Below are 24,370 nucleotides of genomic sequence, written 5' to 3' on the forward strand. Positions count from 1 at the left end.
TAGAATGAGTCTTCAAGAATCTTCTTCAATGGACAAGTTGATAATGATGCTCTGGATTTTGAAGACTTTCAATTTTTGACCAATCATTGGTTACATGAAGTTAAACAATCATGACCATATTAATTGTGGCAATCCACTCCATCATATGCTATGAAACTCAATCATGAAGCAAACAACCATTCATATAACATTTGATCTAATTTCCATCACATATAAATAGACTACCATATAACCATAGTTTAAACTATATATATGGTATTATAGCACAAAAGTCTCTTTAATCAAATAAAAACACGGAGTCTTGAGCATAAAGGACATGACCATAGTGATCAATGAAATCTAAGGAAAAATATAAAGTTATATGAAAAGTACCAAATACCCACTCATCAGTGTCTAAGTTGTTTTCTTGAGTAAAGGATGCAAAATTACTAGAGGAGCTATGGTGTTTCCTAATGATTTTTGGATTGACACTTTGTACAAGCTAGATGTATACATTATTCAATGCAATAGTTCTTCACATATACCAAAGTAGAGACCTTTGGATTCTTTAGCCTCACCATATCAAGAAAATAGAAAAATTATCATTTTCACATCTAATCCAGTTGTGGTTCTTGGGTGCCAAAGTGTTCCAACGCTTTGGAAATGAAGCTTTCATCAAGAAAAACAACATTATGAAACTAGATACTTGGCCATATAGATGAGAAGGATTGGTGATAGGTCATAATAAAAAAGAAAAGACAACTCCAAGCTACTGGAAAAAACTTGCAAAACCAAATTGAACCATTAGTTGACCTAGCTAGCCATGTCCCTTCATGAGGTATAGTATATGTAACTGAGACAAACTTATAGTTGGACATAAGGATATAATAGAAGATGACAAAGATTCCATATATTTGTGTTATTGGTTAATTTTTTCAGTGTTGATGTTGATGTATGAGCGTTTCATTCTTGCCACAAATGCTTGGTTTATTATTGCGTCCTTTGGGGTATAAATTAATTACATTAAAAAAAAATCAGTTTTGTTGCCAAAACCCTACAGAGAATAGTGAAAAAAATCAAAAGCATAAAAAAAGTAGAAAAGTGACCCAATATTACCTCTAGACCTAAGTACCACCTCTATGAGTGGGGGTAGGAAATTAGGGGATGGAAAATGGAAAGGGGGAGGTATTTGAAAAGACCCTTTAAACAATGCAATTGTTCAAATTCCATAACAACCATGATACATATTAATAAAAACGATGTTGTTCACCATTTTTATTAATATGGTTCTTGAGGATTGTTTACCATTTCACTAGTTTTTGTGAGCTCTACTTCATCATGCAAACTCAATGTGCGAGAAACCATTACAATCGATTGTAAATCTTATCAATATTTTCATTAATATGGTGCTTGAGGGTTAATTGTCATTTCAATAGTTTTTGTGAGCTATTATTTGCCATGCACACTCACTCAAAGTGAATAACACCATTAATGTTGATCATCATCAAATAAAAACAATCGTAGATCTAAAAAATATCAAGAGAAAACAAATGCATTTGAAAGATTATTGATCATTATCTCATAATTAATATCAAGTAACCAATTTTTTTTAGAGAAATAATATTTGAACAATTAGAACTGAAGGAAAAAAACTTTTAAGATTTATAGATATATAGGAAAAAAAAATGTTTTATAAGACACAAGGAGAAATATCCTTTTTTCAAGAAAGAATATCTCACCTAAAGGTCATGACTATGATTGAAGACAACAAATTCAATAGAAATAACTTATATCATTTATATATGGGCTCGACTGTCTATGTTGTTATCTTTGTTTTAGTTAAAATGTTGTTCAATGTATCATGTAAGTAACTTTTGTTGTAGTTTCAACTTCTTTTAATGTATTAGTGACACATTTAATACAAGGATCAAGCATTATATTTATAGGATATGTGTGTTCTTGCAATAATCTATTGTATTACATCTTAGTTTAATTTAATATAAATTTTATCTTCCTATGTAGACTCAATTTGCAAACTAGGTAATTATTATTTATGTAAAGCCTTAAATTGTTTTACTTTAAATAGTTATTGGGTTAGGGATTGACAAGTTACCTACTATTTAGTGGTTTGTTGATAGAAACTATTAATGTTGTGTAAAAAAAGATACAATCTAGACTTTAACAAATTTGGTTAAGTATTTAAATCTAAAAATTTTATACTAAAATGTACAATTAAATAATTTTCCCTATATATTTTAGGGTTAATAAAATTATAGAGATAGGCTCAAAATATTTAAACCTAAAACCTAAAACTCAATGGTCACAAATATATAACTTTTGTAGAAAGTTTTGAAAAATATTTAAAATTAATATTTATTTCTACATACCACACCTTATAAATCAACCATTGTGAAAAAACCTCCTAGTCTCCTTTGGTCCTAGGTTGATCAAAATGAATGCACTATGAACAAATGACATGAGAGAGTCTGTAGTAGTTTTCTTGTACTTGTGTGGTAAATATATTTGTGAGGAGATGATCTCACAATGATAAAATACTTGTGCACTTTACCATCTTTGTGAGGTGACAATCTCACAATGATGGTTGATATGTCATGAAGTAATGTTTATGAATAGCCATATTGGTGGATCTCACATGACATGATATGTGTGGATGAGCCATAATGGTGGACATTACATGTGGAGATATGGTGGATGTTATTTGAGGTGATATTTAAGGATAGTCATTATGGTGAATATCATGTAAAGTGATATTTGTGTTTAAACCATAATGGTGGATATCACATAAAGTGATATTTATGGACAACCATAATGATATACATCATGAAAAGTGATATTTATGTCATAATGATTAATGATGCGTAAGATAATATCCTTATTAAATATAGATGTATTCATTATAACATAACCTAAAATGAATCCCTCCCTAATTAAGAGGGAGTGTTGAAGTTAGCTTCAGGAGGCTAATGAATCAAAGTCACTATAGCGTTGAGGTGATATCTTTCGACTTATGGATAAATTCATTGTGGCTAATCATCACGAAAAGGTGATGTGACTTGTAAATGATAAGAAGGATTTCTCCCTAGCTTAGAGACACTATTAATGTTATTGTAGCTATGGTTAGATTCTTTCTGGTTGACATAGATAGCATAAAAGTTGTGATAGAAATGAAAAATATTAATGATATAATTGATTATGATAACAAAATTATTTATTAAGATAATATAATTAATAATATAATAATTATATTGAGTAAAAGTACAAAGTTGTGTCACCTTTCAGGCTAACATATCAAAACAACTAACTTTGAGTATTCCTATCTAAAAGTTAATTTTGTTCAAACATATGATCTAGATTAATTCATTCTAACTAAGTTACATATGGTATCACACTTTTCCAGTTGGAAATGTCTATTAAATGCATGTTTTATACTAGTTTGTATCCAATTACTAAAAAAAAATTATTATTTCAATAAACTGATCTTTCAATAACTCTTACTATTTTTTATTATATCTTTTTAATAATATATAAAACACCATTTTTATAGAGCTCAAAATCAAGAATATTCTCGTATGGAGTTTATAGTGTTTTAATTAGATATAGTATATTGTAATTAAAAAATTCTACAAGCACATATTTTAACACTTGAAAAAATGGCAATTTTGAGAAAGAAAAAATAAATTAAATGATATCGAAAAAAATTAAAAATTATATGACATTCTAGAGGAGAGAGTTCTCTTCCTGAATGTATAATTTTTCTTCTGGTTAGAATAGATTTTTTTTGAAAAATGTGGTGGGAGTTGAAAACTATCGATTTCAAGTGAGTTGAAATTTGAATCATTATAAAAGAGAAAATATAGGTCTAAAGCCAAATTATATTTTTTTGTTCTAGATATATATCTTATCTAGGACATAGTCTAAGATCAACATAACTACATACTAGCGCTTGCACATTTGGAAGGTGCAAGGGTTAAGCCAATAGTCATTTGTACTTTTGATGATGCTCTTGCCTCTAGATTATAGCAATATATTAAGTATGTCATAAAATTTTGTGGAAAACAATGCCCTTACAAAGTAGTTGTAAATAGTTATTTTTATTTGCTTCTACTCTTCCAACATGACCCATATATTTGCAATAGTGAGCCATATATAGTCAACCAAGAAAAAATTATCTCTTGCTGCTTTTTCAAAATGATCCATATAGTTACAATGGTGAGTAAGATGCAAAAACTCGATAGGAAAAAAAACCCACTATTAGACAAGTAGTTCAACCATCTCTTCTACTATGATCTTCCCCAAAATTGAAAAGTTTAAGACGATTTGATTTACCAGATCCAACTCATTCGTAGATCAATAAAGTCCTCTTCAACAAGTTGTCGTTCCCACTATTAGACAAGTAGTCCAACCATCTCTTATACTATGATCCTCCCAAAAATTGAAAAGTTGAAGACCATTTGATTTACTAGACCCAACTCATTCAGAGATCAATAAACTCCTCTTCTTCTTATAATATTTCTTTTTTTCCCTATCCTTGATCTTATCCTCTAAAATATTTCATTTATTGAGTAATTTCTTTGATTGAAAAGCTCACTATAGGCCAGTAAGTTTTCGTTTGACATTTTCAAACAATAACTAACTTTTGTATTAAATAGTTTATGAATGAACTATGTATATTTAATAAAAATATCAATTGCAAAAGATGTGAACAAATGAATAATTTAACACATGTAATTTCTTCTTAAATTTTTATAATATTAATCTTTAAATAAAAATTAAAAAATAGTAATACAATAAAAAGCTAAAATTTCCTAAGATTTTTAAATTTGTTTGCATTTGATACATTATATTATGTTAACATTTAATATAGCTTAAATTTATATTAAAACTTATTATTACTATTTATAAAATTCATAAAATTATGATGCACACATAGCTAACATTTTATCAAAGTCGTCAAAGCATATTTCTTTTCAATCTTAATTCTTGTATAACAACTCTTGTTATATGTTACCTCTCATTCTAGATTCATAATTATTATCTTTGGATCATATTATTATTATCGTATGAAAAAACATTATTAAATCAATTTTTATCATTTTATTGAAAAGAAAACTATATTTTTGGAGAGTTTAGAATTTAATTGAAATGTCCCCTTTGTGATTTTATATGATATTTAAAGTTTCTAATCAGATTTTTAAAATCAAACAACCAATATTTCAAAGATCTGCCAATTTCTCAAATAAACCCAAATCGGGTATGCCCGAAATAGTACCATAAACTTCACAGCTTCACATATTATTAATAAATCTGAAAGTGGACATTTTTACAAAAATTTCACTAGCATAATAGCCTACAAAATGACATTTCCAGATCTGTATAGAGTTTACAAAACAGCTCCCAAATGGAGGACAAAAGCAATGTTCATTAGGCTCTCGAAAATAACACCAAATAGCCCGAAAACACCACAAAAACACTAATAATCTATCACAGAAGTATAACCACATCCCAATACATATATTCAGCTCTATTTTAACATCTAAATAGCTGAAATGCAGCAGCAACCCAAACTGATATGAAATACTCAACCGAAAACACCAAACTCTTACAAAAAACACACCCAAAAATTCACAAATCTGCACTGTTCAGCACAAGGGCAAACTCTGCATGAGCTTGCACATGGAATGGCTTTAAACTCCCATCCTTAGCCTTCCTGGAAACTTGCAAAATTCCATCATTGGGTCTCCTTCTCCACAAGTTTGGCAGCCTCTGAAGAACAACAAAGTAATGAGCAAAATCCAGTTCTAGAATGAGCCCAAAATACCTCCAAATCCCTTAAAAGAGGGCATAACCCTAACTCACGTCCAAGAGGGGTTAATAAAACATATTTTAATAATAATTTTTATTTATTAGTCCATTGGTTTCCAAAAATTAGCCCCTTTTTCTGAAACTTCACCTTGTGAGCCTGCTTGCCTTAGCAAAAATTATTATTTTTTAATTATTTGAAAAGGGGACATGACAAGTCCTCCCCTTCCAAATATTGCTTGTCCTCAAGCAATGAAGGTTAGAATGCTCAAGAATATGTGCTCCTTCCCAAGTTGCATCCTCCAGTGGTAATCCTTTCCATTTGACCAAATGCTCTATGATGCTCCTATTTCTCAATCTTTTCTCTTGTATCCAAAATCTCTTCTGGTATCAAAACTAATTTTCCTTCATCATCAAGAGGTGGTAATTCTATAGATACTATGGTTTTCTGGCCTAGACCCTTCTTTAGGCAAGATACATGGAAAAAATTATGTATTTTTCTGTTTGGTGGGAGCTCCAATTCATAAGCTACCTCTCCTACCTTCTTGATGATCTTATAAGGCCCATAGAACCTTGGCTTGAGTTTCCCTGCCCTACTCCTCTTCAAGGTGCTTTGCTTATATGGCTGCAACCTAACAAATACCAAATCTCCCACCTCAAAAGATCTTTCAATCCTTTTTCTATCAGCATACAATTTCTGTTGGTTCTGTGCATGTTGTAGATTATCCTTGAGGGACCTTATTATGTCTTGGCTTTGCTTGATGAAATCACTTGCTGCAGGTACTCTGCTATCTGAAAGTACTAGATCAACAAGGGAAAGGGCATCATAACCATAAAGAGCATGAAAAAGAGGCATACCAATAGACATGTGATGAGATGTATTGTAACAATACTCCCCTAGGTGCAACCATTTCACCCAAGCATGTTGTTGATTTGAAACATAGTTCCTCAAATATCCCTCTATCCATTTATTAACTATCTCTATTTGTCCATCTGTTTGAAGGTGATAGCTAGTACTGGGAGTGAGTTCAGTTCCTACCAAATGAAAGAGCTCCTTCCAAAAAGAGCTAAGGAATCTACTGTCCCGGTCACTAACAATGTTTCTAGGCAAGCCATGTAATTTGAAAATTTCCTTGAAGAACAATTCGGCCACTTTTGATGCCTTGAAATCAGATGTGATAAGAAAGAAATGTGCATACTTAGTCTATCTAGCACCACATATATGCAATCCTTACCTTGAACCTTGGGGAACCCAGTGATAAAGTCCATGGAAATACTTTCCAATTTTTGTTCAGGAATAGGAAATGGCTGCAACAACCTTGCAGAAAAATTTTGCTCACTCTTGCTTTGTTGGCATACTATACATTCCTTAATGTGTTTAAGCACATCCTCCTTCATACCCTTCCATGAAAACCACTCTCGAATTTTCCTGTATGTCTTGAAGTATCCTTGATGACCACCCAAAGGTGTGTCATGAAAGGCCCTCAATATCCTCTCCTTAGTTTTTTATCCTAGCACTAAGAAGATCCTATTCTTGTAATAAATCAATTCATCAACAACCTTGTACCTATTATCATCCACTAACTTATCCAAAATCTTGGTGGCAAAGGAATCTTTAGCATACTCTAAAATTATGGAGACTTTCCAATCAGCAGAGATAGATGTTAAGGAACACAGAGTGGGCTTTCTTGAGAGAGCATCAGCAACCACATTATTCTTTCCTTTCATGTATTCAATATCAAAATCATAAGCTTGCAATTTGCTACCCATTTTTGTTGACGATCATTCAAATCCCTTTGGTTCAAGAAGAACCTGAGGCTATTATGGTTTGCCTTTACAATGAATCTCCCACATACCAAATATTGTCTAAACTTATGAAGTGCATGCATGATTGCCAACATTTCCTTATCATAGATGGAGTAACCTTTCTCTGATTGGTTTAGTTTTCTACTCTCAAATGCTATTGGATGTCCCTTTTGAGTTAGGACAGCCCCTATACCTTCTCCAAAAGCATCACATTCAACAACAAAAGGTAAAGAGAAATCTGGAATTGCAAGCACAGGGCATGAACTCATTACCTCCTTAAGCTTATCAAATGTTTTTGTGCCTCTTCTGTCCAAACAAAAGCTCCTTTCTTTGTCAAATCAGTCAAGGGGGCAGCAAGCTGAGAAAATCCCTTGGCAAATCTCCTATAGGAGCTACACAACTCGAAGAAACCTCTCAACTGTGTAAGATTAGTGGGTGGAGGCCAATCCAAAATTGCCTGGATATTTTGGTGATCAACCTGTACTCCTTTAGATCTTATAATATGTCCCAAATATAAGATCTCTATCAAACCAAACTCACATTTAGACAAATTAGCATAGAAGGATTATTGCTCCAAGATTCCCAAAACAATGTCTATGTGCTTTAAATGCTCTTCCCATGTTTTACTGTAAATCAAGATATCATCAAAAAATACCAAAACAAATTTTCGAAGATGTTGGCTGAATACCTAATTCATACAAGATTGGAATGTTGCAGGTGCATTAGTGAGGCCAAATGGCATAACAAGAAATTTAAAGTGCCCATAGTGACATTTGAAAGCAGTCTTTTCCACATCTTCACTCCTCATTTGGATTTGATGGTAACCTGATCTTAAGTCAATTTTTGAGAAGTATACAACATCATGTAACTCATCAATGAGTTCATCTATGCGTGGTATGGGATACCTATTTTTTATGGTCTTCTTGTTTAGAGCCTTGTAGTCTATACTCATTCTCATTGTACCATCCTTTTTCTTGACAAGTACCATAGATGATGCAAATGGACTAGAGCTAGGCCTTATGAATCCCATGTCCAGGAGTTCCTTAATAGTTTTTTCAATTTCTTCCTTATAACCTCTTGGATGGCGGTATGGGGTTGTTATAACTGGTTTGTCACCCTTTTCTAACTCTATAACATGCTCAAAATCTCTATCTGGTGGTAATCTTGGAGGCAAGTCATTGAAAACTATACTATGCTTATCGAGAATATTTTGAATTTCAAAATGGAAATTACCTTGATTCTTTGGAGAGCTTGTTGGATGGATTATGACTCCTACTACCCATGCTACTTGTCCTTTTCGAAAAATCCTCTCCATCCTCTTTGCAAAGACCGCCTTAGGTGCTCCATTGGTTAAGCCTCTCAATAAGACTTCTTTCCCATTGGAATGAAATTTAAACTCCATAGTTTGATGGTTCATGTAATAGCCTCCAATAGAGTGCAACCATTGAACACCCAATACAAGATCTGTCTCCCCAATGCCAAAAACATAGAAGTCATCACACAACTCATAATCTCCTAGGGTCATCTTGAGTTGTTTCACCACCCGTGTGCAAGGCATAGTGAATCCATCAGCTACAGTAACATTGAATCCCTCAAAATCTTCTACTTTAAGCCCTATTTTCATGACAAATCCCTCGTCAATAAAATTGTGAGTTGCCCCACTATCAAGAAGAACTATCAACCTTTGCCCTGCTAGTACCCCTCGAATTCGAAAGGGATGGTATCTTGGGACTCCTAATAATGCTGCTAAAGTGCCACCCTTGCTGCTTTCTTTTTCTTTCTCTTCTTCTTCCTCCTCCTTAGTTTCATGAAATTCCTCACGCTCATCTGAATCAAATTTTGAAGCAACCTCAATATAGTGCACTTGACCTTTCCCCAAACATCTATGTCCTAGAACCCATGGTTCTCTACAAGTGAAACAAAGCTTTTTCCTTCGTAATTCACTCTTAGTCTCTTCATCTACCTTCTTTTTTGCCACATTTATCACATCTTTTCATGGTAGTGTTGGAAAAGTCTTTTTCTGAAAATTCCCCTTATGTTGCCAAAGATTTGGGGGTTTTTGATTAGTGACTAGTTTCATAGGCATGCAAGTTTCAAGTTGCAAGCTTCTTTTGATAGCTTCCTATAAGGTTGAGGATGAGAAAGCCTTAACCAAACCCTTAACAGAATCTTCCAAACCATCAAGAAAAAGATAAGAAATCCTCTTTTCACTCATATTACGTACCATAACAGCCACTTTTTGAAACTCTTCTATATACTCATTAACTGATTTGGTTTGCTTCAACTTTGACAATTCTTTAAAATACTCTTCATCACCCTTGAGGTCAAATCTATCTATCACTCTTTGACTGAAATCATCAAATGTAGTTACCTGATCATGACCTTGAGTAGTCATTCCATGATACCACCAATCATAGGTTGCATCTTCCAAGTGTAGACTTGCAAATTGAACAGCATCACTCTCCTTCATGGGGTTAAGTGTGAAGAAGGTTTGTAATTTTTGTAGCCATGCTCTAGCTGAAATTTTATTTGTTCCATCAAAAGCAAGTGCTGTAAACTTGCTTATTTTATTTTTGAGCTCTCTTCCACTTATGTCATGCTCCCTCCTATACTCTTTCTTGGGCATCAAAGTGTTCATCATATCCACATATTCTCTAAAAGGAACTGAACTGTGAAAGTCATCATCTAAGCCATTGTAAGTAGCTCTTAATGCAATCAAGTTACCTGTAACCTCTTCCATGGAATTAAGGGCTGGATTTGGTACTGGTGGCTCATCTGCAGGTAGGAAAATAGTTTTTGTTGATTTAGAGGGTGTGGGTTTAAGATTTCTTGGCTCCTCTGAAGTTCTCCCTTTCTCATTAGCAGATGCAACTCCCTGCAGTTTCTCTGTCAATATTCGCAAAGCCTCTCTAGTTTCTGCTAGACTATCCATTGTTTGCTTCTGAGTATTCTGGATGTCTTGGAAGAATTTCTTTGCCATCTCATCTGGGTCAGCCATACTTTTTCCTTCCTTGTATTTTGTACTTTTACTTTTAACTGGAGGTTTGATCAAAATTTCTTTATTCTTTTCTCGCTGCAAATATCTCTTTTCTCTTTCACTTAGTTGCATGCAAACTTCTACAAACCCTCAAGTTGGTAAGATCATAGCTCTAATACCACTGAAATGTCCCCTTTGTGATTTTATATGATATTTAAAGTCTCTAATCAAATTTTTAAAATCAAACAACCAATATTTCAAAGATCCACCAATTTCTCAAATAAACCCAGATCAGGTATGCCCGAAATAGTGCCATAAACTTCATAGCTTCACATATTATTAATAAATCTAAAAGTGGACATTTTTACAAAAATTTCACCAGCATAACAGCCTATAAAATGACATTTTCATATCTGTATAGATTTTACAAAACAACTCCCAAATGGAGGACAAAAACAATGCTCATCAGGCTCCCGAAAATAACACCAAATAGCCCGAAAACACCACAAAAACACTAATAATCTATCACAGAAGTATAACCATGTCCCAATACATATATTCAACTCTATTTTAACATCTAAATAGCTGAAATACAACAGAAACCCAAATTGATATGAAATACTCAACCGGAAACACCAAACTCTTACAAAAAAAACTCTGAAAACTCACAAGTCTGCACTGTTCAGCACAAGGGCAAACTCTACATGATCTTGCACATGGAATGGCTTTAAAATCCTATCCTTAGCCTTCCTTAAAACCTGCAAACTCTCATCCTTGGGTCTCCTTCTCCACAGGTTTGGCAGCCTCTGAAGAACAACAAAGCAATGAGCAAAATCCAGTTCTAGAATGAGCCCAAAATGCCTCCAAATCCCTTAAAAGAGTGCATAACCTTAACTCACATCCAAGAGGGGTTAATAAAACATATTTTAATAATAATTTTCATTTATTAGTCCATTGGTTTCCAAAAATTAGCCCCTTTTTCCGAAACTTCACTTTTTGAGCCTGTCTGCCTTAGCAAAGATTATTATTTTTTAATTATTTGAAAAGGGGACATGACATTAATTATTTTTATCATATAGAGGAAATGATGAACTATCATTTCAAAGACATAATGTATATGTACTTAAGTCAACTATATTAAATTTCAAAATGACTCTAATCATACTAAACATATCTCTAGTACAATTTCTCCAATATGGTCCCAATTCTTGTTTATGTCAAATTCACGCCTTCCGAGCATATTTAACTCATTGAGTACCGTAGTACATAATGGTCCCATTTGCGAGAGAAGTTCACATTCACATGCACCTAACACATCATTTGTAGCTTGATTACCTTCATTTTCTTCTTCATTATCATCTTCTTCCTCAGAGTTGTTCCCAACATCATTGGTGCAACTTACATGCCACACAATGTAACCTGTAGTATTCATTTGATACCAATTGTTGACTATTTGTTATTTTGTGAGTCCTATCTTTGATTTTATATTACAAAAATTCTTTTATAAGAGTAACTTGCTCCAACAAAATGTCTCAAAATATTTGGATTTGATATGTGGGATTTTATAAAATTTAAGAGAAGCATTGACAATACCTATCTTTTCTCATGCTTTCCATTTGCATCCTTTCTGATTTGCAACATATGAGTAAGATCTTGCAGATTCAATTAAACTCAATGTTTCAAGTTCAGGAGGGTGATTCGTGTAGGAATGTAGGTAACTAGGTTGAATTTGAGCATTTCCTAGCTCTTTTATTATTCGATGAAGCACTTTTCGTCCAACATTTAATGCTTCAAACTCTCGATTGCAATCAACAAGTGGTAGTTTTTGTAACATATGACATGTTTCTTGTGCTCCAATATCACGTTCAACAATAACTTCATATACGAATTTACGATATGCAGACATGGCTGAGTCATCTGGCTTTTGTGTTATATATATTCTTTTGAGCATTTCAGTATATGTCTCAAATCATTTTTCTACCTTTGCTGCATATTTAGCAATATATTTCAAGACGAGGGTCCGTGAAAGGATAGGTTGGCAATATATGTTCACTCTCCAAATCAATAGCATCATTGCATTATATATTTAACCTATCATCATTTCTTGCAGGTTCATATTGTACTTTTCCAGTTTCATCGTGAGATAATGTGGGTACATCTTCCTCTTTTCAAGGGGCTTTTTATGTGCAGGTGACTTTGTTTCATTTCTTGCATAGACATGTACGCTCAGTGCATTTTGTGTATCTTTGAACTCGGTTTACCAGTTCTTTGTAATCAAGAGAAATATTTGTAGCAAAGATCTCAGTTGTGTTCAGAAGGCAAGGATCATCTGAGGGAGAACGATATACCATATTATTGCGAAGGCATGTTTCTCGTAGATTCTAAGCAGTAACACACATCAAAAAGAATTCTAGCATGTTCAACTTCAATGTTGTTTTTCCAATCCAGTGTATCCATATTTGGTGTATTTGGCATCCAGATAAATCTGTGTATGTCTCCAGTTCCTCAATGTTGCCATTCAGTTCTATACCACCAACCTATTTTGCCCAAGAGCTTTTCAATCACTTCCTCTTGAAATATTGTAAACCTTTAATGTAGGTATAGTGCAACAATGTGTGGATTATTAATGACATTGTCTAATCATTGTTTATTTGTTTGCATACCTATATTTATGTTGGCCTTTAATAATATTTGTAAATCTAGCCATTTCATATTTGCAGCACTCAATGTAAAGAACAAGGTAGGTGGTCCAAGTTAGTTGATCATATTTGCAAGATCTGTGCAACATTTTTCCAAAATGGTTAATGGGCACAGTACAGGTGCTAACCTAGATAAATAGGAGAATTATCAATTTCTAATATCTTAATTTTCCTCTTTTCTTAGCAATGTTCGATGTTTAATGGTTTAAGTTGGTATGGTGTTTTTATTTATCACAAAGTAGTATTTTTGGCTAATATCTTATATCTTATGCAATCAATATGTATTAATAATCAAATTGTTATCTCTGTAGCTGCTACTTCAACAAAGATGAATAATCTTTTCACTTCAATGCGTTAGAACCAGATTCATGACTGTCTTGCTATTACATGTCACAAATTAGGAAGATGTAATTTGCTTCAAAAATTATCTCCCTAGAGTGCTTTCTATTCCTTTGGTGTCATTACTTTCTCCTGCTATATCCTTTATGAATACTGCACTTAAATAACGTACGGATAGAACAATAGATTGTCTTATCTATTCATCTGGTGATTGTCCTATGTGTGTTGAAGAATATAATCCTTTGCACTGTGTATTGATTTGGCTACACTATTTGCTAAGTTTTCTGATCTATGTAAAATTGTTTTGTTCAATCCCTAATCGAATGAGATCAGTTATCATTTTATATTGTGCCAATGAAAGGTTACATTGATTTTTTTTTTAAAGATGCAACACTATATTATTCGCCTTTGTTTAATACACCGACATTCTTGGTAGTTAGTGGTGATTACTATATTTGACTATGTAGTTCATACAAGGAGGGTATGTAAATAGATTACTTTTAAATAATGTAAATACTACTCATTTTGAATGTTGACTATGCTACAAATAATCGATTTGTAGTTTAACTAAATTGCATCAATTTTTTACCACTTTAACACTAAATGAATAGTTAATTTATTTTTTAAAATAACTCCTTATCAACTAAATAAGATGTAACTAGAAGAGATAATATTAATAAAAAATAATGGAAAATGTCTAATTTGTATTTTTTTTTTTGTGTATTATTAAATATATGAAAAATAAAGTAAGCAAATGTTCAAATTTATGATTTTATTGTGTTTGGCTTAGAAAAATCAATCTTCTATTCAAATTAAATCAATATGCATTATAATAAAAACCTACTCAAGATTAATCTACATTCCATCTAGTTTATTAATTGAACAATTTCACTATATATTCTTAGTAAGAGTGAATGTGTTAATATGTATTATAATAAAAACCTACTCAGTATTAATCTACATTTGATCTAGTTTATTAATTGAACAATTTCAAGATTGAGTGAATAAGTTCTCATTTAGGTTGGTTAGTAGAGTGAGAAGTGGTATTTTATCCTCCCTCTTTAACATATTACTCAAACACAAAATAATGGTAATACATCAATCTTTTTGTAATGGATGAAGCTATCAATAATGATTAATCAATTCTTTACCACCTAATTACAAAAAAAATCAACATCAAAATAATAATAAATGTATTAATGCATCTAATATGTGATATAACTATTATAAATTTATTTTAAAAATAATAAATATTAAAATAATAATATTATAAAAATATTAAAGTAATAATAATTATAGTTTCTTACTTTCATGTGCACCCCAAGACAATCAAACATACAACAAAAAGAATGTTGGGGAAGATGAAGAAAACAAAGGAGCATTTAAATACCGAGAATATCCACCCAAAAGGAAAGAAAACATGTAAAATCTACCCCCAACCATTGGCCGAAGCAACCTCCATATAGGAAAAATCAGCATAGTAGCCTCCACTATCAAATATTTCAATCTTGGCTTTTAGGCTTGAGTTGTATTTTTTATATTCAAAATTAACAGAGATTGGATAAAAAAATTGTGTACCTACAATGGGATCGATATCACAATCTTGAAATGCAAGTGCTAATAATAACTCAATTCATCTTGTTGCTGAGTCAATTCGATCTGTCTCTTTCATTTATTGACGAGTCAAAAACTTGAAATCATGAATTTTGTTGATTTTCAAATTTTACAGCGTCTCACAAGCGCGAAAAATTGGCTTTTCCATATTTTAATGATGTGACTAGATTTTATTTTATAGTGTCCGACACCATCTAAAACTCAAAAAATTCTGACTAAAGTCCCATGGGGAGAAAGTCTATCGGCTTAATTATCTTTTTCCTATGTAGTGTGGTTTACAAATGATGTCCTGCAATTCTTTCAGTAATTAAAATAATAAGGAAACATTTCAGTATATCCCTTGAATGTGTTTAAGTGATGGTGTTTACCACTACTGAGATACTCCACAGTCACTTCATAGCGGCTTTCTTTTATGCAACTCTAAATCTTCCCTTCAATGTCTCTCTAGTTTGATGAAAACAAATTTATTTGGCCACCCAAACTAGTGGAACTTTCCAAAAGCTTGCATTAATCCCAGTATTCGGTCTACTTTGATAGCATGCTAAGTTTATAAGGATAATTTTGAGATGTAATTGCATTTTCATTTTTTGGTATATGCTTTTCAAATGCGTCAACCTCCTCTCATATATATTGTGAATGAGACATGAAGAGATATGTCTCCTCGTTTCATATACTAAATATATATAATTAATATACATATATATTATACATTGGAGCACACTTATGTAATGTGTGTGTGTGTGTGTGTGTGTATTTATACTATAGTCTCATAGGTTTAACCAACTAAAGCTACCAAACATCAACAACACTCTGACCTTCCCATGATACCAACCAACTTCATGTCATAGTTGTGGAGCTATATTGTACTGAGAGGGTTGAGATTAAGTAATCAACTATGCAAAATTAGTATGTCAAAGATGAACATGGGAATGGTGGAATTTACAATTTTGTAACTAAGAGCAGCTTATGTGATAAAAATAGGTCCAAGACATCTTAGGCCCAAGTAAAGACGAGATTTGCAATCACTTGGAAGTATCTCAACGTGATTTTGAAAGGAGAGAAAAGCATTGGAGAATTATGTTATGTGTGTTGAATATGCTTCTATAATAGAGGAAACAACTAGAGAATCTTCTTCAATTGACTTATGAGGATCTTGATCATATTGTTCCAAAGGGACTAGACCATGTCATGATGGTTTCTGTCATGATAAGTAATCAGAAGATTTTGATTCATTCGATGGAGTTCTAGTGTGTAAAGATGGAAAGCCTTCATGTAGACATCTATGGTGGGATATCCCAAGATGGATACTTTTTGGACCAAAGAGCATTCAAGACAAGAGCTTAATGCATATTGTGTAAAATTATGCAAGCTGGAGAACAAACACATAGTTTACCATCATGAGGCTGAGTTGATGACATATTTATCTAGATCAATTTTGTTGAAGAGTCCCCTAAGAATAACATTCAGAGGGTGTCTACCAATCCATCATAGACAACCTTGGATGAGGAAGCCAAAAGGTTGATATTTGATTCAAAGGAATCTAATTTGGAAGTCAAAAGGTTGATATCTATATCAAAGAGATCCACCTCATCATCAAGTGTTGTTAATGAGTTCTTCCCCATGAGGGAGAAGTTTGAGGTGCAATCCCTTAGTGAGCATTCTTCTTTGCAAGGGAGAATTTTGAGATGAAAGCCTTTATTGTACCACCCTCTAATATGATCATGGTGGATGTTATGACAACACCATGTAAGAGAGTGTGTGGTGATTTTCTTGTACTTGTGTAGTAAATATCTTTGTGGGGTGATGATCTCACAGTGATAAACCACTTGTGCATTTTACTATCCTTATGAGATGATGATCTCACAGTAATAGTTGATATCTCATGAAGTAATGCTTATGGATTGCCATATTGGTGGATATCACCTAAGATAATATCCATGGACAAGCCATAATGGTGAACATTACATTTGGAGATCTATCTAAAAGTCATAATAGTGGATATTATTTGGGGTGATATTTAAAGACAACCATTATGGTGAATATCAGGTCAAGTGATTAAACCATAATGGTGGATATCACATAAAGTGATATTTATGGATATCACATAACATGTGTACAATGATCACTTGTGGTTGCAAGATTCTATTGAAGAAGGAAATTTTGTAAATCTTTTTCTTAACCCTAACTCATTGCAAATTGCAAGGCATTAATCAAGAATGCATGAACATTATATGTCTACATGATATCTACTTCATGTATTGATGCATTCGTGGTGTCTACCTTGTGTCTACTTCACATCTTCATGCATTTATGTGTTTACTTTGTGTCTACTTCGTGTTTTCATGCACTTACACTTTTACTTCATGCACGCGTCATGTTTTCATGCAGACTCCATGAATCCCTTATTCTTTCTTGCATTCAATTATATGCTCTACAAGAATAGTTATGAATATATCATTTTTTTGGTTTGCCGGGCGAGGGGGTGGACTATGATATCCCACTAAAATAATATTTATATAATTAAAATTTAAATGGATGATTAATACCAGTGATCACTTGTGGTTGCAAGATTCTATTGAAGAAATAAATTTTGTAAATCATTTTCTTTACCCTAGCTCATTACAAATTGTAAGGCACTAATCAAGAATGCATGCATTATATGCTTGCATCATGTCTACTTCATGTCTTCATCCATTCATGTGTTTACTTTGTGTCTACTTCATATTTTCATGCACTTATGTGTTTACTTCGTGTATGCTTCATGTTTTCATGCATACTCCATGAATCCCTTATGCTTTCTTGCATTCAATTATCTGCTCTATCTACAAGAAAAGTTATGAATATATCATTTCTTTTGGCTTGAGGACAAGCAAAATTATAATTAAAATATAAATGGATGATTAATATAAATAGTGATATAACTATAATATTATAATTTAGTATTATAATATATTACACAATACATTACATTATAATAATAATATAAAAGGATAAAAATGAATTAAATGGTAATCAAACATTATTATATAAAATAATAAAATATCACTTATAATAATCAAAATATATAAATTGAAGAATATATTTCAATATATAATAATAATAGTTATTTTGATATAAATTAAGTATTAATAACATAATCATAAAATTGACATAAAAATTTAACGAAAAGAAACCTTTTTTTATAACAAAGTATATAAAGGAACATTATACACTAATAAGACATATCAAAGAAGATGTAAAATTACTCTACGAAAGTTTCATTGAAAAATATGAGATAAGTTATATAAGGTCCTAATAGGAAACATTACAATTTAATCATCCACACTAGTAGATTATTTTTGGACATTTCACTACCATGACCTAGTTTGCTTCCTCATCACCTATATTCATTGCACAATATAATCTTGTCATGCATATTTCAAATGCATTATTAGGATGTAGCAATAATAATTTAATAATCATTAAGTGGTAATAATAATATAATAATCATTAATCAATTCATAAGAGATTGTGTATCATTCACCAAGGTTCAAATCTATAGAAATATAATGTGATGAGGCAGGGATCATGCCTCACACTACTTTGACAAAATAAATACTCCCCAATCTGTGGCTTTCAGTTGAAGAATAATCAGCATAAACACAATCTAAAACTGCATTTTGAGATGCTCTACATCTGGAAGTTTTAGACAGGGGATTATAATACCCTTTTGAATTAAGGGAGGAGAAACCTTGCACATGATAAAAATATACGAGTTGGTTGCTAAAGTATTAACTAAAACTGGTCTCAAATGAACAGTAATGTAAATGATTTCAAAACTAAGAAAATAGATCTGAAGGTAAGATATCATATTCAGATATTGGTCTGATCACAAAAGGCTTGTAGTTCAATTGATTGAGTACACACGATAAGGGTGATAGTATCTTTCTTGATTACGTCATTCACCAAGGTTCAAACCCCCAGATTATGATATAAGAAATGAGGCTGAGATCCTAACTTAGATTACTTTGACATAATAAATATCCCTCGATGTTTGGCTTTCAGCTAAGGTACAAGTGATAAGGGTGATAGTATCGTTCTTGATTACGCCATTCACCAAGGTTCAAACCCCCAGATTATGATATAAGCAATGAGGCTGAGATCCTAACCTAGATTACTTTGACAAAATAAATATCCCTCGGTGTTTGGTTTTCAGCTAAAGAAAAATCACTATAAGCTCGTACTCCCTTACAGAACCATAAGAAAAACGTGTAGATAATCAATTCCACCTCAGTCTTTGGCTTTCAGCTTAAAAGAAGTCAGTATAGACTTGTACTCTCATATATATAGCAAAATGAACTTGGAGATGATATAAAATCCACCCCCCAACCAAAAAAAAGCACTAAGAAGTATCTAACAACCCTTACAGCAAAGAAACCAGGGCTATCTGAAGTACTTTTAAGATCCTAAATCATTCTCTAAACTCGTTCATTGAAACAAGAAGAAAAAAAATCTCAACGCTCAAAAGAAGGGCATACCAGAAAATAACAAAGGATTTTCCCCAAAAATTTCACTGCTGATATTGACTGGTGGAAGGCAAAAAATCAGAGAAACGAAAGAAGAGATTTGAGTGCTTACCTCGTCTGCAAGAATCCTGGAGCAATTGATGCAGACACATTGGAGCACATTGATTACAGTCCGGAGAAAGCCCGGATGAAAGATGGGCTTGGCAAGCTCAATGTGTCCAAAGTGGCCTGGGCATTCTCTGTGTCCTTCCCCACAAGTGCTGCACTCCAGTAGTTTATCAGCAACACCTAGCCTTGAATCACTTAGCCCATTTGCCACTGGTTTCTTTGTGTTATAATCAAATGTCTCACTGCTTGTTATTTCAGCTACCGACATCCGTCGCTGCCAAAACCAATCAATCAATCAATCAATCAAAACCCACTTCAGTCCCATGAAAAACCCTGCCAAATGCAGTAATTATCCAACTTATTTTTTATATAATTCCCTAATTGTGTCCGCTGCTCATACAAAAATCTCCAATTTTAACTCATTGCATAAAATTTTGTACAAAAGACCAACAAAAAAACAGAGGATACATTGCAAACCCAGCCAAAACTTGAATTTTTTTCATTGCTGCCAATCTTTTGAAACAAAAAAACAGCGGATCAAGAGTCGCACGGAGCATTTTAACCTAAGGTGCGTTATAAACCCTGACATCTAATCGTACGCAATTGTATATTTCTAGAAGTGTTTACGTGTTGGCTGTACTAAGAATTTCGTTCCAGAAGAAGAAATTTGTAGAGTTTGCAACAGAGGAATTCAATATTTCTTAAAAATTAATAGGGCTTCAAATCAATTTAGGATTTTTTTCACTTACAATTTCATCAGGGCCGAGAATCCCAAATTGAATGGCTTTTAAAGGCCGCAGTTCCGCCAGCGAGGGACCAAAGCGAACGTCCATGATGTGAAATATTCACAGCGTTCTTACCGTCTCGAAGACAATTTTAAATTTCAGAAGACGAGCTTGGGTTGTTCGATTACCAAGAAATCAAGTGAAAGCCTTTTCAAAACCAGACCCAAAATTCTCAAATTCAATGCACAAAACCTGTTTCATTTTCTGCAGGTGAAAAATGCTTGAGAGGATTCCCCGATCCCCAATTTTCAGATAACACTTCTCATTCTTCGGATTGACAATTCAAATTTCAGTTACAACGGTTAGATGTAACTCGTATATTGGGATTTGTGTCTATTGTTTATCGGTTGCCAACGGTTGTAAACTACCTGATTTCGTTGACATTTATGCTTACATTAGAGCCCATCAACGGAAATATTTAAATGAAACTTTTCAATTTTGAAGCTTTTGGACGTATGGATTATTATGCTGGTACATGTGTCTTCGAATGAAAATATTTTCCCAGAATTAAAAGATTTCGACGGGTCATGTTGTTTGAGTGTCATTGAATTTATTTTTTCAACAAAGTTCGTTATCTGTTCGTTATCTATGGTTAAGATACAAGAGATTAATCTAATTTTTATAAGAAACTATCAAATACTTTATTAATATATACGAGAATAACTATTTTAAACCAGAATTTTTGATAGAGCTCGAGTCCCTCTCTTTTGTTAAAATAGAAGATAATTTTTTTGTGATTTAAGCATGGTTATTGAATAGGTAAGAACATATTATTCATATTCTAATTATAAAAATTCACTTTGGAAGATTTTAATTCATGAAGAAAAATATAGGCACAAGAAATAGAATTTTATATAAAATCAAATTCTAAATTTACCATCAAGCTATTTTGAAATTATAAAATTCATGTCTTGGAAAATTAAAAAATATGTTATTAGCACTTAAAAGTGAAACTGTGATGGAAAAAAGAATAGTCAATGAAAAATTCACATACAATTATCGTGCCTAGTAAAATGGACAAACTCCAAGATTGTGAAGTAAGAAGTAAACTAGCAATCCCACCTGTGTATAATGGGTAATTGCACATCACAACCATGTTATGAGGATTAGTATGTTGGATCTATTTGTGGTAGACTTTTGGACTAATGGTACAACATATAGAAATAGTTTAACCAACATGCATAATCTCATTTTTTTGTCTTTTGGTCACGTATGCTCTATCTTTTAGTGGTCTTATACCCTTGTCAATAATCAACACATTCATTCATAATTGCACTAATTAGGGAGTTTAATTCTATAGAGGAGATAATGTCTCAAGAGAAAGTGTCTTGTAAATTAGAGAGAACATGTCGTTTTCATTAGATATGTATTTAATGTTAAAAAATATTCATAACATTAAAATAGTTATAATAAATTGTAATACATTGAGTTAATTGGAAATGTAACAAAAAAAAATTGAATGAAAAAGATTGTCAAATTTTAAAATATTAATAATGAGAAAAATAACCAAAACTACACACTTTAATGAAAAAATATAGTTAGGCAAATCATTATCTATTGTGCTTGTTAAAAAATTTCCTTTCTACACTAAGAAATTGAACAATATAAATCTACTAGGAACATCTCACAAATGCTAAATGTAAAGGACAAATGACTTTCTACTATTTACTTTTGACACAAAATTATGTTTGATACTAGTAAATATAAAACATCTTTGAAATTTCTCACAACTCATACTTTAAAAATGTTAGGTATAAAAAAATTACTTGTAAAAATCCATGCTAAAAATAGTAATATTGCATCATTTTTTTTTGACATTTTAACATAATTAACTAACATCTATATGATAGAAAAAATTAATCAATTATTGAAAAAAGCTAATAATTAAAAAGAAAATCAAAACTATTTGTGGTCTCCTTTTCTCTTTATCTGATAATATTTGTATATATACATTAAATTAGTATTAATTCTTTTTAAAATATCTAATTATTTACATAAAAAATCTAAAAATCTAATTAAGTACTCTTTAGCATTACTTTAGTTTTAATATTTATAATTGTATATGCACGAACTCTCCAAAATAGATTTATTGCCGATAGACTTTCACTTGCTTGGACATTGTCTATGGGACAACATATATGCACCATTATTCAATGAAAATATAAAAGACTTCCACCATTTGACAATTATATATGTACTTGTGGGTGAGAGCCCATCAGAATCTGATTGTGGACAGGGTGGTGATTGCAAGGATTCTTGAAGCTGCTCTTGTCATTCCCATTTTGCAAGTCAATGTGATCTGGGGAGACGAGAGGTAATTTTGAAGAACTTTGGAGGATTTTTTTTCTTGTTAAATGAAGGAGGAACTCGTAAATGAGGTGATGGATTTTTTGAATTTGATGATTCAAATGCTTTGTTTCACAAAAGGGAATATAATGACATGGGATAGAAACTATGTTAATTATCAACTTTTGGTCTTGTACTCAAAACTCTCATAAAGATTGTAGACACATTTAATTGTTACTATCTGTCTACTTCCTACAGTGACAATTACACTCATCCTCTCTACAGCAGATCAATATTAAGTTGAAGGACAAGAAATGCTCATTAAAATGAAGTAATGGATTCCTGTCTTGCATGGAATGTATTATTTCTATTGGCACACCTTCCCCAAGAAAGAGTGTTTTGGTGGAATGTAAATCTGGGATTATGTTCCATGGCCATTTCAGACTTTAGGCTTTGTCATATGAATCATACCTACACTCTTGCATACTTGTCTCATGTCATGTCAAATATTGAACCTAGTTTCAAGCTAAACTATATAGCCTTCCAAGGTTAATGTGTAAGGTTTGGGTTTCAATTAAGAACCAAAGATTTAATTAAAAATGTGGGTAAATAGTTAATACTTGATGGTCATGATCTTACTAATTTAAACATCATGTTGACAGGTTGAATGGAAAATAAAAATTAGACCATGATGGGATTTGTATATAGGCAATTTTTTATTAGATTTGATTACATGACCCCTCTAACAAGTCAATTTTTAACACAATCACTTAAATCATAGTCAATGGTCTATAATGTTTTATTTAATCTCAATTTAATATGGTGAAGAGAGGTTGTGAGAATTCCATAATGATTTGAATAACTGACATAAGAAGTTTGATAGTTTTTCAATAGTATCTTGTTACATCATATCTCAGGACTGATGATTAGAAATATCAAGGGAGATTGGGAACACCCGTTAACACAATACGCACTAACCAATTTCAATTGGCTTCTTCCCAAATAACCACCTTAAGTGCTCTGAACTAGAATTGTCATGGTTTTTTGTAGGTAAAAAAATATTTTTGGTACTCGTAAAAAATGTTAATGCAGAATCTTCTATTTCAACTCATGCATAAAATAATGCCTATGAAGAGTCAATGATTAATGGTACAAGTGGATTTACTAAAAGAAATGTAGTTGTTGATGGTAATATGGTGAACATGGGATTGTGGGACACTACAGGCCATGAAGACTACAACAGGTTAAGGCCCCTCAGCGATAGAGGTTCGGATGTAATTTTTCCTACAATTTATGTAATCAGATCTATAATCTTAAAGTATAGATCTTAAAGTTACACAACAATCCTCCATACCTACCTATCAGCTATACACTTGCACCCTGCCCTGGTGCAAGCACTAGTTTAATCATCTCTTGTCATAGGTACAATAGCCCGAGGGATTGTAGAAAATT

The 24,370-nt window shown here is 32.3% G+C and overlaps 1 protein-coding gene across 1 annotated transcript in view; it reads right to left on the reverse strand.

Annotated features, from left to right (window-relative positions):
- LOC149552670 (DNA-directed RNA polymerase II subunit RPB1-like) overlaps positions 1–20,680 on the reverse strand; it is a 40,742-nt gene extending 20,062 nt beyond the window's left edge. The window contains exons 1-2 of the mRNA XM_089789807.1: positions 20,597–20,680; positions 19,852–20,121 (exon numbers count right to left, since the gene is read on the reverse strand). Of these exons, the coding sequence (XP_089645933.1) occupies positions 19,852–20,121; positions 20,597–20,680 (354 nt within the window). The remainder of the gene's footprint in view (positions 1–19,851; positions 20,122–20,596) is intronic.
- Positions 20,681–24,370: the final 3,690 nt, after the last annotated feature.

The sequence above is a fragment of the Cupressus sempervirens genome, chromosome 6 (assembly GCF_028749045.1).
Source record: "Cupressus sempervirens isolate cs-2001-9-10 chromosome 6, ASM2874904v1, whole genome shotgun sequence".
NCBI lineage: Eukaryota > Viridiplantae > Streptophyta > Pinopsida > Cupressales > Cupressaceae > Cupressus > Cupressus sempervirens.